Source organism: Montipora foliosa, chromosome 1 (genome assembly GCF_036669935.1).
Source record: "Montipora foliosa isolate CH-2021 chromosome 1, ASM3666993v2, whole genome shotgun sequence".
NCBI classification, from domain to species: Eukaryota; Metazoa; Cnidaria; class Anthozoa; order Scleractinia; family Acroporidae; genus Montipora; species Montipora foliosa.
In genome coordinates, this window is record NC_090869.1 from 62,898,898 (window position 1) to 62,913,897 (window position 15,000).

General features: G+C 41.1%; 1 protein-coding gene across 1 annotated transcript in view; it reads left to right on the top strand.

Moving 5' to 3' along the window:
• LOC138004173 (uncharacterized) overlaps positions 1 to 15,000 on the top strand; it is a 25,605-nt gene that overhangs the window by 968 nt on the left and 9,637 nt on the right. The window contains exons 2-6 of the mRNA XM_068850606.1: positions 371 to 721; positions 7,247 to 7,404; positions 7,597 to 7,759; positions 13,025 to 13,113; positions 14,736 to 14,979. Of these exons, the coding sequence (XP_068706707.1) occupies positions 371 to 721; positions 7,247 to 7,404; positions 7,597 to 7,759; positions 13,025 to 13,113; positions 14,736 to 14,979 (1,005 nt within the window). The remainder of the gene's footprint in view (positions 1 to 370; positions 722 to 7,246; positions 7,405 to 7,596; positions 7,760 to 13,024; positions 13,114 to 14,735; positions 14,980 to 15,000) is intronic.

Below are 15,000 nucleotides of genomic sequence, written 5' to 3' on the forward strand. Positions count from 1 at the left end.
TTTGGTTCTTCTTCTGGGGACAACAATCCCAGTATTTACCCATTCGCCAACTGTACAGAATAGCTGACAAGAGTTAACACAATAAACCTGAACCGTTTGGAATCTGTGTGTTACTGTTTCCTTGGGTTTCATGAATTTTTCCAACTATAGAGTGAAGGGTTTTTGTATCAGTCTACACACTAAAACTTCTTGTTTTGTTTGAGTATGAAACTTTTTTGTAATCAGCTAATGCTTACTGATCTGACACAAATGTCATCCAGAGGTGTAAAGACTGAGCTTAATTAATATGTAGACTCTGAGGAGGACTTTATCAGTTAATTCTTTGTGCAAACCATTTTATATAAAGAAAACTGTTTTGTCTGAATTGCAGGGCCACCAAGTCCACCTCGCAATTTGAGAAGGAAAACGGTGGGCATCGCTGGTGCAAACAGAGATTATTGGGTGTTTTGGACAGCGTCAAAGGACAACGGGGGACTACCTGTCAATTATACCCTTAAAGCATGCTTGAATGAGACCCACCATTGCAAAAACATAAGTAACCCTAAATGCCAAGCCACCAATGTAATAAGCACCAGTAAAACATTTTCATGCATTATGCAACCCAGGGATGACTTTTTACCATGTGGGGAATTTTGTGACTTCATCCTTTGCGTAGTGGCCTTCAATGATGCTGGAGAAAACGAGATTTGTATTTTTGCAGAAGTAGTTGATGCCTATGGAGGTAAGAATTTCACTCCTTGTTTTATTTTGCAGTGCCCTGGGAGGAGGAGGGAAAACAATATGCCCATATGTGTCTTAGTTTTATTCTCTTACCATCCTTGCCAACCTCAAATCCAGCTTCCACAGGGAGCAACGAAAAGCCTAAAGGCTGCAACTTAATTGATAGCCTGAGGCTAGTGGAACAACATTCTGAGTTTGCGCTTTCTTATCAAGGGTTGCTCGACGGGCAAGTATCAATTTAACACAATGTTGGTTGTTGGCCTTTGTTATTCAGAATAGTGCAACAAATTTGTTTACTTTGTAGCCTGTGTAATGGTGTTTGAATAAAATATTACTACACCATAGGTTTTTAAATACCTAGGTGTTGTTCGTTATTTTTGTTTTATGATCTTCAAAAGTTGGACAATTTTTTGATCATGATTGTGTAGCATGCCATGGATATTTAATTCAAGTTAAAACTACCGTAAAGACTCGCAGATAAGCCGCACCTTTTTTCCAAAAATTTGCGATCAAAATCGTAGGTGCGGCTTATCTGCAAGACCATTTGGGAAAGGTGCTGTGAATTTCGGTGTCCAGTCTTCCATCGTCCGATATTATGCCTGGTTACACAGCTTTGCACAGTGCATGCAAGAAAACAACAAATTTACGCGCAAAATTCTTTGGAAAAACTGCCTTGAATGGAGAAATACCTGTGAACAAATGCCAGAATAATATCAATCATATGTCATAAGTGGTGGACATGATGTTTATTCTACTAAAGAGCTAAAATTACGGGTAAGACTTTAAACTATTTTTTGATCCATTGTTGGCCAGTTTGCCTTGGATGAAGACAGAACACTTCATGGTCTCGACTTTGAATTTCTTTCGAGTTTTTTTCATGAAAAACTTTTTTTCCAAAATTTGAGTTGCTAAACTCGGGGTGCGGCTTATCTGCGAGTGTGGCTTATCTGCGAGTCTTTACGGTATTTGGGGCTACAACAGGTAACAAAATTGGTGAGACACTAACGCTAAATAAACACCTTTTCTAGCTTTCAATACCCGCGGGACCTAGAGAATTCCAACCTTTCCCCTTGTGTTGGGAACTAGCCCCGAGACCCCTCTCGGTCCCTCATCCGGGATATGAACGTTGTACGTAGAGATCGCACATGGCGGAATTATAACTTCATTTGTGTTTACAATTTGTCTCGTATATGCTTGGTCCTCTAACACACAGCGCTAAACTTGGTGTCAGAAGTGGGATAAACCTTTTCTAGAACCACTCCAGCAAATACTTCGATCAAAGGAAAAAAAAAAAACCTTTTCACGCAACGTTATATTGGATACACGGACTCATGGCGACGAATCTCAAGCGCCCAGAACTCAATCTAACCGGAAACATTTCCGAAAATTTCAAGAACTTCGAAGTCAGGTTCAATGACTACTGCGTTCAAGCGAACTACCGTAACCTGGATAAAGACCCGGTGACAGCACCAGCTGATTATTATAAGAAAGCACAGCTCGAAATCGCCGCGCTTCGATCGGCCATGCCAGACGAAGCCCTTCAGGTCATACGATACACAATAGAACCTCAGATGGTGATCGATGACAGAGCCAAACCTTGGATTTGGATGGAGAAACTTCGCCTACACTATACAGGTTCGACTGGCAGTTCATTTCTGGCCGACAGATTTAAGTTTTGGGGCCTTAGCCAAACACTGACCGAATCGGTACAAGCATGGGAAGTTAGGATTAGGCAAGCCGGAAGTCTGTGCTCTTATGGAACACTCAGTGACGAAATGTATCGCGACAAATTTATATTTGGTCTCAACAACGACGCCATGCGAGCCGAGTTGCTCAAAACACATCTCAAGCCCGACAACACACCTAAAAGCATGGCTGATGTGGTGACCGAAGCCAAGGCCTTAGAGTCTGCCTACACCGCAAACAAGCTGATAGCAGATTCTTCAAAATCAACCTTCGACGAACGAGTCCACTGGGTAAAACATAAGGAAATGAAGCTTCGTAGAGAGCCAGGAACATGTCATTGGTGCGTAGACAAACGGGGACCTCACCCATGGAGACAATGCCCAGCAAGGGGCAAAACATGTTCAAAGTGTGGCATTAATGACCATTTCGCCAACGTGTGCCTGGCAAACGGCCCACCCCCACAACGACGGAGAGGTTCATACCCCCCTCCCACCCGCAGCAACCAGAACCCCAGCCAAACACCCAGTAACAGGGGAAGCGGACTTCGACGGGAAGATGTGCATCACCTGCAATTTAATGAAGACGAGCATACCGACCCCACGGTGTACGCCGATTATTATCACGAGCAATGTTACTCTCTAGAAACTCCACAGAAGAAGAGGAAATACTTTGTAAAACTACCCCTGTCCGCTACCGGCTCACACTTCCGGCCAATTACACTCCAGATTGACACTGCAGCCTCATGCAACACTTTATCTTATAGTACCCTCACCTCTCTGGATCGAGACGTGCAAATGTCAAAATCACCCTATCTCTTACACCCATATGGGAACACTCGCCCATTGAGACCTTTGGGTCAAGTCGAGCTAGTGTGCCACAGGAACAACCACTATGACACCCTAACCTTCCAAATCCTGCCAGACGACATCATGGCCAACAAGCCCGCCCTCTTATCAGGGGGTGACAGTGAAAGATTGGGACTTGTCAGAATAGAATCTGACACTGTCTTCTCCCTATCTCCCTCAGTAACAATTTCCAACTGCAACACAGCACAGGACACCCAAAAGCAAGTAGAGTGCAACCACATCCAACAACTCCACAACAACAGTCCAAGCACCTGTAACCCACTCCCTTCTCCATCTCAACCAATCATCATCCCTGCTAAACGGCGACTACCTACCGCAGGTACACTTCAGAAAGAACACATTTTAATGGAATATGCTGAGAACTTTGAAGGCCTCGGCTGCCTTGGGCCCCCAGTGCACTTTGAAACCAAACAAGACGTAACGCCAGTTCAAATGCCCATCCACCGAATCCCGGTGGCAAAACGGGCTGCGGAAAAGAGTGCTCTAGACAAATACGAGAAAGCTGGCATCATAACTAAGGTTGTGGAACCGACTCCATGGTGTTCAAATGAAGTCATCAGAGAAACCCCCAGAAAGGTCCGAATTTGTATCGACCCCAGTCAGACCATTAACAAGGCCATCCTCCGTCCCGTTTACCAAATGCCAACCCTCAACGAGCAGCTTCATAGACTAGCTCATGCCAAATGCTTTTCTCTTGTTGATGTACGCGATGGCTTCCTCCACATACCCCTGGATGAAGAGTCCTCGCACATGACCACAATGCACACCTCTTATGGCCGCTACCGCTGGCGACGCCTTCCTTTCGGGATCTCCAGTGCCCCTGAAGAATTTCAGATGCGACTTATTTCTGCTCTAGAGGGTCTAGAGGGCACAATTTGTATAGCTGACGACATTTTGGTCTTTGGAGAAGGAGCAGATTTCACTGAAGCTGAGAAAGATCATGATCGCCGGTTTGTAGCCCTAATGGAACGTTGCCTCCAAAAGAACATTAAACTAAACCCCACTAAACTGCAGTTTAAGTTAACAGAGGTGAAGTTTATGGGTAACATCATCACAGCCACTGGGATGAAAGCCGACCCTGACAAAGTCACTGCTATCACTGCGATGCCCACACCAAGAAACAAGGCCGCCCTCCTACGATTCCTCGGAATGGCCAACTACCTATCGCCATACTGCTCAAATCTCAGTACCATCATTAGACCCCTCACTGCCCTAACCCAGAAAGACCTCCCATTCTCCTGGACGGAGATTCAAGAAAGAGCTTTCAACGACGCAAAGCAATTGATCGCTGCTGCACCAATTCTCCAATACTATGATCTAGGGAAACCTGTGGTACTCCAAGTGGACGCCAGCGAAGAAGGCTTGGGGGGAGCTCTCCTCCAACCGAACGCCGAAGGTAAACTTCAACCAGTCGCCTTTACCTCAAACAGCCTGAGCAGCACCGAACAGCGCTATTCACAAATTGAAAAGGAATGCCTCGCCATCTGCAACACATTTGGAAAATTTGATCATTGGCTGTTCGGCAAATCAGACATCACAGTGCACACAGACCACCAACCCCTTTCCTCTCCCCCTTTTAAGGAAGGTACCTACTATTGTTATTGCGCATACGTTCTGCGCATCTCGAGATACTCGGATTTCCTATCGGTGATGCTTACTAATACAGGGATATTTTTGCGCGGTTTAAAACTATCCCGAGAAAGTAGATCTTAGTAAGTACTCTTGGTATCCAAAAAGAAAATTGGGGGTAACCATGCATTTTTGAGGGATAATTAAGCTTCAATTTGAGAAAGAATGCCATACATTGCTTTGTATTTTAAAGCTTTTTACAAATATTATTCATGAATTATCTTTGAAAAATGCGTGGTTACCCCCAATTTTCTTTTTGGATTAACTTCAATAACACTTGTTAAGATCTACATTTCCTGCATAATCACACACCAATGCAAAAATATCTTTAATTAGTAGGCACCGTCCTTAAATTAACAATAATAATAATAATGCTGAAAACTTTAACAATCAACATTATGTTTATTGTTAAGTTTTCAACGTTATTTATTGCAAGCAACATTGATAAGGGGAAGGGGGGCTGCAGTGTGCAAGATAATGGATAAAATTAATAATTATTGGTGATGCCCCAAGAAGGTGAAGTGTCTCCATTACTTTATTTGCAACCCCATGTAACTCCTCAGAGACTTAATTTACTGGGCTAGTAAGATGAAGTTAGTGGGCAAGCTGGTGCTTGACATTTCGTCTCACCCAGATCCATAATGCCTTGGTGAACTTTTGATTGCTACACTATAGTAAGATTTGTACCTAGTGTAACTAGGGCTTCCATTTGAGATGTTAGCAGTGCTTTGTCAACGTTACCCTTCGAGCAGAGTCTCCTTCAATCTTCCTCGATAAGTTGGAAAGAGGAAGAAAACTCTGCCAGCCACCTCAACATTCCTTGATATGCCACTTATCCAAAGAAATGGATGAGTCCAGTTTTGACTTGTCAAACCTGGTTTTTTATTTTTGTGCACAATCTATCGCCAAGTGTCATCTTTTTTAAAAAAATTAAATTATTTACAACAGCATGGCAATTTTTAATTAACTGTCTAAATTCCCAAGAGTATTTCCTTTGTGCTTCAGGCACAGAAACTACAATAAGTCTGCCAGAAACCTGAACATTTTTCAGTTGAAAATGAAATGGCAATTTAAAAGTGTCAACTATCTTGAGTTTCCAAGGAAATGATGCCTTTGTTGTCATGTGTTGGCCAGAGTTGTTCAAAAATATACTGGCTATTTGTTTTTGTTTTGTGGTTTTGTGGTTACTTGTCTTGGGTGACTGACACCTAATGCATTTGAATTTTTAATGCATGCTCAATATGAAATGTTGAGGTGGCTGGCAGAGTCTACTTCCTCTTCCTGACTGATCTAGGAAGATTGAAGGAGACTCTGGTTACAGGGTATGTCAACATGAGGATTAAGAAGTGATCCTTGCACTTTGCTTGACAATTATTAATTAAGCAATAATTTATTAAATTTATTGCTGCTGGGATTCGAACCCTTGACCTCTGCAATACCGGTGCAATGCTCTGCCAACTGAGCTATGAAGCCACGCAGTTGGAAGCAGGTCAGTTTGTTGGGCTCATTTGTTCCTGTGTAGGACTGGCGATGAGTTTAATGAAATGAATGTATATTATTTTGAAGTGTTGCTCGGGTAGTAGACAAGTGAGAAGTGATGCTTGCACTTTGCTGCACAATTTAAGCAATTGCTGAAAAATTCAGGTGTTCGAAACACATCACCTCAGCAATACAGGTGCAAATTTAATGCTCTAGTACTATCAACTGAGCTATGAAGCCACACAGTTGGGAACAGATCAATTCAGGGTTCTTGTTAAGAGCTGGTAACCGGTTATTTTTACCGGCTGTTCAAGTAAATGTTACCGACTGTTTCACTGAAATATTTACGGAAATTATCCAACGAATGTTCGTCTGTTCAAAGGTGAAATTACATTGCGTTTATGGGAAAATATTGCTTTCCCCCTCCAACTAATCCTGTGAAGATATCTGGCACATGTTATCGCTTCGAAAAAATACCATTTGTTAAAGCAATCCAGCTTGATTTTGCCAACTCATCCCTCGAAACGATGTCCACCATGTTTCCTTCCCATTCCTCCCGCAGCCAGGGGAAACCCCCCATAACCATTATTAAACGTTTACAACATGGCATCCACACGTGGAAAACGACAGAAAGGTCTTTCGGAGTTTAGTTTTCAACCAACCAGGTGTGGGTGAATGGATGGAGAGGTTGTTGATTCATTGACTCCTATGTAAAATGCACCCTCTATTGATAAGTAAGATCATCTGCTTTTAGAGTAAAATCTAAGTCTCACTCCTTGGAGTCATTGGGTTAAATTAAAGTTCATGGTATTTCATCAACTTTTGCAGTTATTTACTTTTTGTGACATTCCACACTTTTTTTGCAGGCACCCCTAAACCCCCTCTCGATTTCAGAGTTGGCGTTGAGAATGGAAAAGTTACCGTTCGTTGGAACGAACGGGAAGCCTGGAAGTATTCTGCCTCTGTTGCTAGATTGTACACAGTGATGTATTCTGAATCGGACAAGTTTGTAGGTTCTAACAAGGTGTGTTGTCTCTTTGAGATTGATCTTTAGTGACACATCCTGATAGGCATTTATTGTAGACTAAACCTTGATCAATAAAAATCTTCTTTTGTTTTCCCGCCTTTTTGTAAATGGTTTTATAGCGTTAGGGTTATAAATATGTAAATCAAGTTGGGTTTTGCATTGCTTGTTTAATTTTTAATATTTTTTCAGACGAAAGAGGTACGGAACCAAACTTTGATAACTCTGTCCGGACTGGAAGTGTTTACAAGGTTTTGCTTCTACTTGATGATTCAATTGGTGGATGGCAAGAAAAATACAAGAACTGCTCATAGTGATCTGTTGGGACCAAAGTGTCTCAAGTCCCCAGCTGGAGGTAGGTATTTTCCTTCTTTTTTTTTTTTTTTTTTTTCAGTTTTAAGGAATTCGCAGGTTATTGTTACAAGCAAAGTCTCATTTACTGAGCAAGGCCTTTCAGTGACATGTCATTATTTTAGCTCCGTGCTTTTTTTATATTGGGCTTACATTGTAAATGCGTGGGGCTTTTATATCTGAGATCACATAAACACTGAAAATACAGGAAAAAATTTATTGATTCAACTACCGGGGTTTGTTACCTTTTACAAAAGGACAATGAAGATCACTCGCGAGCATAATTATAGTCAGAACTTTTACTTACAGATTTTCAACATTGCACACTACACAGTTCCTGTTGTGAATGACACAATTTGTGTAGCGTGACACGACTTGCATCGTGCATGAGGGTGGTAACTTACTTTTCAGTGGTACTGTAGCTCTTTCACCCCTAGCTAGCCTGTGTAGCTGGCGGTATCGTTGCCGTGAGAGGCAAATTAACCAGCAGCAAAGCCACGCGGAAAATGGGGAGAGATGCCGTAAAGTGTGTTTCGCTGCCCCTCCACATGGATTATGCCTCTTGCACCAACAATACCGCATGCTACAGGCTATTTCATCCCCTGAAATGGCCTCCACTGACAAGTGAAACTGTCTGGTATTAGCCAGGGTAAAATACAGTAACTTATTTATAACTGTCACCCTTTGGAGGGAAGAGTTAAAGGGGGCACTGGCCTCCATTGACAAGTGAAGTTGACTGGTGTTAGATAGAGGAAAAAATAACATAACATGTCAGCATAAGTGCTACATGGCCAACATTTGCAAAAATGTAATCCTTCCTTGTACTTGTACATGTACATTGCCATGACTTTAACATCATCAGTTGCCACGGCCTGCTCCCGTCTGACCTTGCAGTTCAGTCGGTAGAGCAGTGGTGATCTAACTCGAAGGTTGTGGGTTCAATTCCCACCCTGGTCAGAGTTTTTCTCTGTCCATATGTGGGCCCATTTCCATTAGTAGGGCTAACGCTCACATGGTTCATATGGGGTAGAAACCTAGCACTTCACATTACGATCTAACCGGTTAAGCCTGTTCAAAAATAAGTGCTACGCAGCCAACCAACTTTTGCAAAAACGTAATCCTTCCTTGTACTTGTACATGTACATTGCCGTCGCTTTAACATCATCAGTTCCCACCGACTGCTCCTGTCTGACCTTGAAGCCCAGTCGGTAGAGCAGCAGTGATCTAACTCGAAGTTCGTGGGTTCAATTCCCTGGTCAGAGTTTTTCTCTGTCCTTATGTGGGCCCATGCTCACATGGTTCATATGGGGTAGAAACCTAGCATTTCACTTGACACTCTAATGAGTTAAATATGTCATCATTGTTACGCAGAATTTCGTTTTTTCTGTGCTGTGCAAGCCACAAAGACTTGGCAGAACTAGTAGTAATTTGAGCCCACGACCATGAAGTGAGAGGAATGGGTCTATTCTTGATTTTACGTGACAAACTTCTTTGCATTCATATTTTCAACGAATTTTTGCATTGCAAAGCAGTTTGTACAGTGTAACATAAAATTGAGAATAGACCCATGCCTCTCACATCACAGTCGCATGGGTCCAAAATACTGCTAGTTTGATAACTTTGTGCATCTTGCCCGGCAGATAAAAAGCGAAATTTTGAGGTCAGGCCAGTTACATCAGACTAAAAATGTTTGGCTTTTGGTGCACTTTAACTTGTCAGTAATCATCCATGCTCTGATTGCCTTTATGCGGAGTTCCATCCCTTCAATAATTATTGCTTCATAAAATGACCAGGGTTTGATTTCGACTAATAGACAGCAGCCATTTTAGCAAGGGAATTTTCCCACCCTGCTGAAAATGAAAGAAAACACTGCATCAGTCTGTTTGGGGAGAAATCCAAAGGTCTTGTTTCCGTGGTCAGTATAAAATGCAGACTATATGCAGACTGCAGATTGCAGATTGCAGATTGGGTTTAAATTGCAGACTGATTTTTATACAATGCGACAAATTAGGCCTCAGTCTGCATTTTAAACCCTGTCTGCAGTCTGCATTTTGTACCTAGTCTGCCTTTTAAACCCAATTTGCAATCTGCAGTCTGTAGTCTGCATATACTTCCACAGAAATTTGTCGATCATGTATGGTATTCTGAATGGTGGAATGCCACTGAAACACTAAAAATACACTTACTGAAAGCGTCAGACATTTTTTTTATGGTGTGCAAGACTAAGGTTTTTGTTTCTTGCACTCTTTCAACCTGCCGTTTTGAGTCAATCATTAAGTTTTATTTTCAACTGTTTACTGTTTACTGTTTCCGTTTTAAACTCAAGCATGCGCAAGAAGAGCAGAACCCCATGTTTTCTTAGCCAGCCTTCAAGGAACCGGCCCCGGATTGAAAGAAAATTTTTTCAGTTCAGTCTTTATTTATTTTAGCAAAATTAACGGCAAATTGACAACCGCTAATGCTTTTATTTTGAAAGAGTGAAGGTGAACGGTCGTTGCAAAATGGTGACTTCTCCAGATATTTTAATAGCAACTTAGGGAATAAAATCCAGTCGCAATTTTGAGCCCTACAGCTCACAACTATTAAAACCCCCAGTAATACAAATGTTGTAATGTCAAAGGAACTTTAAGTAAAGGGAAAAGATTTCTTTTCTGCTGGCTGCCCTTCACTTGAAAATATTTCTGCTTATTCTTTGTAGTAGAGCTTAGGCACGCAAAGAGTGAGCTCCATGGGTAAGATTTTTTGGGAAATCTATCCGTGCGAGAATTCTGGTTATGACGTCATGTACGTCTGTATGCCCGTCGGTCTGCCCGTACAGACTGTTGGGGCTCAGGTGGGGAGGCAGAAGAGCTTCTGGGGACAGGAGAATTCAGGCAGTTTTCCTTGGTGGGAGCACTTTTATCCTCTTGCATGCAGGCTAGTTGCTGCTTGAAGACTGCATTTATATTATCTGAGATAATGTCCAGGATTGATTATGATCAGTGTAAAGATGATTTAACAGCTAACTGTGTAGAACACTGAGGGTTGGGTGTCTGAAACATCCAGGGGCCTCAACTGTCAGCAGGCAGCTCTTGGATAGCCTGCGAGCAGTCTCTTTGTGGAGCACTTTTATCCTGCTGCATGAAGACTGCTGTTGTATATCTAAGATGTATGTCCAGGAATGACCCTAAGTATGATCAGTGTAAAGATGATTTAACAGCTACAGTTTTGGTCACAAAATAATGTTGTAACACAGACCGCAATTTGCCCCCTGTCCCCCTTCACTGTTGATGTTTATGGGTTGGAGTGCAAACACCAGGAGGAGGGGTGCATTATTAACATCTTTGATGCACTTCACTTGTTGTTCAATCAAAGTGTTACAGTAACAACTATTTATGACCGAGATTGTAGATGTTTACATGTAGAACACTGGGTTTGAGTGTCTGAAACATCCAGGAGCCTCCACTGTCAGCAGCCAGCTCCTGGATAGCCTACGAGCGGTCTCTTTGTGGAGCATGTTTACCGTATTGCAGGCAGGCTAGTTGCTGCATGAATCTACTGCTCTTACATATCTGAGATACATGTCCGAGAATGACCCTAATTATGATCAGTGTAAAGATGATTTAACAGCTAGCTGTTTAGAACACTGGGGGTTGGGTGTCTGAAATAACCAAGAGCCTCCATTACCAGTATTTGCAGCCAGCTCATGGATAGCCTATGAGCGGTCTCTTTGTTGAGCACATTCACCGTATTGCACGCAGGCTAGTCGCTGCATGAAGACTGCTCTTATATATCAGAGATGTGTCCAGGAATGACCCTAAATAGATGCATGCTGATTTCAATAAACGTCATGAAGTGTTCCCTAGGAACACAGACAATTATAATGACACAAAGTGTCTCCCGAATGCTGCTCCTCAAGTAATGATAAACAGCTGCATTTACGCTAAGCTAAAAATAACGCTATCCTTTACTCTTACCTTAACAGCGTTTGAAATAGGTAGCAAAGGCTTAGACGTAAAGGAGCACTTTGTGTTGGATGTCAAAATTGGGTGTACCTCTAATTAGGTGGAATCCTTGACATTTAACAATTAGATTATGAGCTCAAGATTTCTATGAGGTGATAGTTGATAAGGCCAAAGGCCAAATCAGCTATCACCTCATAGAAGTCGAGAGCGAATAATCTAATTGTCTTAGTGGAATTCTTACTAAAATTTACTTCAAATAACGGTTTCCAGTTATTTCTTGAAATGTTATTAAACTTTGCGCCTGAGAAAGATCGCTCGGATTGAATTGCCATTTCAAATCTAAGTTGTGCACGCGAGCGCATCAGCTTTTTCAATAATTTCAACTTTTTTGAAAGTCAAGAAATGTCCTTCGTTTATTATCCATTTGCATCCAAATTTTCCTCCAAAACTTTGGAAAAACGAGAAAAACGTTATTTCCAAGACGACCTCCAGCCACTGCACACTAATGGCTGATAGATTACAGATTACAGCATTTGCATTAGTATACTAGTAGAATTCTAATAAAAGTGATTATTATCTTTGGTAAATTCTGGAAGGCAGCCATGAGTGCCTGTGTGGAAGGGGAAGGAAACCATCACACTGACAATGAGAAAATTAATATAAAAGTGGGGTCTGCCTATCAACTGAGCCCAATAATAATCGATGCTCATGAAATGGTCCAATACACAACCCGAAAACACAGGAAATGCAATAAATATTTTGAAGTGTCTAAGACCTCGAAAAGAACTTTTCAAGGATTCTCTGCACTTGTCTAAAACTAATTCTTTTGATTGCTTAACTGTCCCCTTCAAAATGAATATTTTAGAGTCTCCCAAAAAGTTGAAACACTAGTTGTAATTATATCTATGACTGTGCAAGGGAGAGGAATCGGTTAAATACCAGATTGATGTCACAAGCTGTTTTGCATTGCGATACAGTAATTCTTTGAAGACAGAAATTCAAAGTAATTTGTGATGTCTTCCAGTATCTAACCCATTCCTTTTTGTAGCTCTGTAATGGATCAAACTATGATCAAATTTTCAAAGCAAATAGTGAATTTTTCAATAATAAAAGGTTGTAAAAGCGACAAAATATATTTGGGACACATTTTGGAGAATAAGTCGAGAGGAAAGGTTTGTTGAGGTGACAGGCATTTTAAAGCCTTGCAACAAGCTACAGTACGTGCAAGAAAAGTGGTCTATGGGCAAATGTGATAAAATTGCACGCAGACCACAATGCATCCATGGATAAAATTAATCCTCCTTGTTGTAAACTATTTGTTTCAGATCCCACCAGTCAACCCTGGATTGTGGCTCATGAGAACTTCATTTATCCGGGTAACGCATCTTTCAGAAATGTTTCAGTGCAGTGGAAGGTATGTTCTGAGAATGAAGGTCTTTTAAAAGTTTGGCATTGCTCAAGGTGCCAATGATCTTAGTGTGGTATACAATAACTATGCCAAGACAACATAAATACATGTACATTTGGTGATGAATTCATCAATGAAGACCACTGTCTGTCAGGCATTCTTCCACTAACATTCTAGCATGCCCAATCAATATTTTAAATTCGTACAGATGTGATGACCAAACACCAAAATTACTTGACTAAACTGTCTTGGTGGCTGTCATTTTTGTAATTCATTTAATTGACATGTTACTTTTGTCAGTATGGAAAAGTTTCTTCAAGCCATTCATACCTCAAACACCCATTGTCGCCCCCAGTTGACGTTCGGTGTTCGTCATAGTAAAGTCTATTAATTTTCACTCTCAGGGGTCAATGGGTTTAATGGGGACAGTTTTTGACTGAGTTTAAGGGCGGTGCCTAGTAATTCAAAGGTATTTTTGTGCAGTTTGCTGAATATGCTGGAAAAGCAGATCTTAACAAAATTAATGTTATTGAAATCCAAAAAGAAATTTGGGGGTAACCACACATTTTTCAAAGATAATTAATTAACAATATTTGTAAAAAGCTTTAAATAATTAAAGTACAATGCAATGTATGGCATTCTTTTCGAAATTGAAGCTTCATTATCATGGTTACCCCCAATTTTCTTTTTGGATACCAAGAGCACTTGCTAAGTTCTTCTTTTTCTGCATAGTTTGAACCGCACCAAAGTATCCCTGTGTTAGTAAGCACAACCCATAGGAAATCTCTTGAGGCATGCAGAATGTATGCGTAATAACAGTAGAAGGCACCCCCATTGACAAGTAAAATTGTCTGGTGTTTGACAGAGTAAAATCTATTAAGTCCCTCTCCAAGGAGTCAATGGGTTAAACTTGGATAAAGAATTTAATGTTTCCCAACGTATGCTTCAAATATTGCAAAATTAATAATAAATACTTCATATAATACCCAAAGATTCAGTCTTGGTTCTGCAAGTTGAATTTATTATAATGTTCATAAATGTCCAATCAGATTTGCATCATGTCCCATCAAAACGAAGATTTAAAAGGAGATGTGCCAAGCTTAGTAAGACTTATTTTTGGTCAGCACCCACTTGATAAAAAAAACAAAAATTCAAACTTGATCTAGAGCATTTCAAATGTCCAATTTTTTTGGCATGGCTATTAAGTTCCTCCCATTTGTGGGTATTAGCACTTGCATACTTTTGCTTCCCAGATTTGCCAATAAGTCCTGGTTGTTGAGTCTGCTTCACTCATTAGTTTCACAAGGAATGCCCATACAAACCCTAAGAAAATTATCATAACAATGGTACATGTAATTTATTATTGTGGCTGTATTTGGCTAAAAGGGATGACTCAAAAGTACCTTCTTGAGCCCACGGTGCACCAAACCCAAGAGATCATATTGTCACTTACAGCAACTGCTGACCGGAAGAAGGTCCTGTCAGGTCATCACTTTTAACTGCCACCATCTGCAAAGGTTGTATGAAATGTGGTACGGTCTACTCTAGGTACACTGTACATGTAGATTGCTTTTTTTAGTGAACATTATCGACATTTAATGCATACATGTAGTTTGCTTCCTCCTCAGCTGGTACCAGATTCTTCGTGGAAAGGCACTAAGTACCAATATCGCATTTCTTGTGAGTACCATGTTCCTGTGGGACGGAAACCCCTTGGCAACAAGTGTCTATATCACACAGATGCAACAACGAATAACACTGTACTCCAGCACCTGAATACTGCAGACACTTACAATGTCTACATGGAAATATGTAACAAAGAAGGCTTGTGTAGCGGCCGTGGAAAATCATATCTGGTGGAACCGGAAGAAGGTACAGTGTACCTACCTGTAA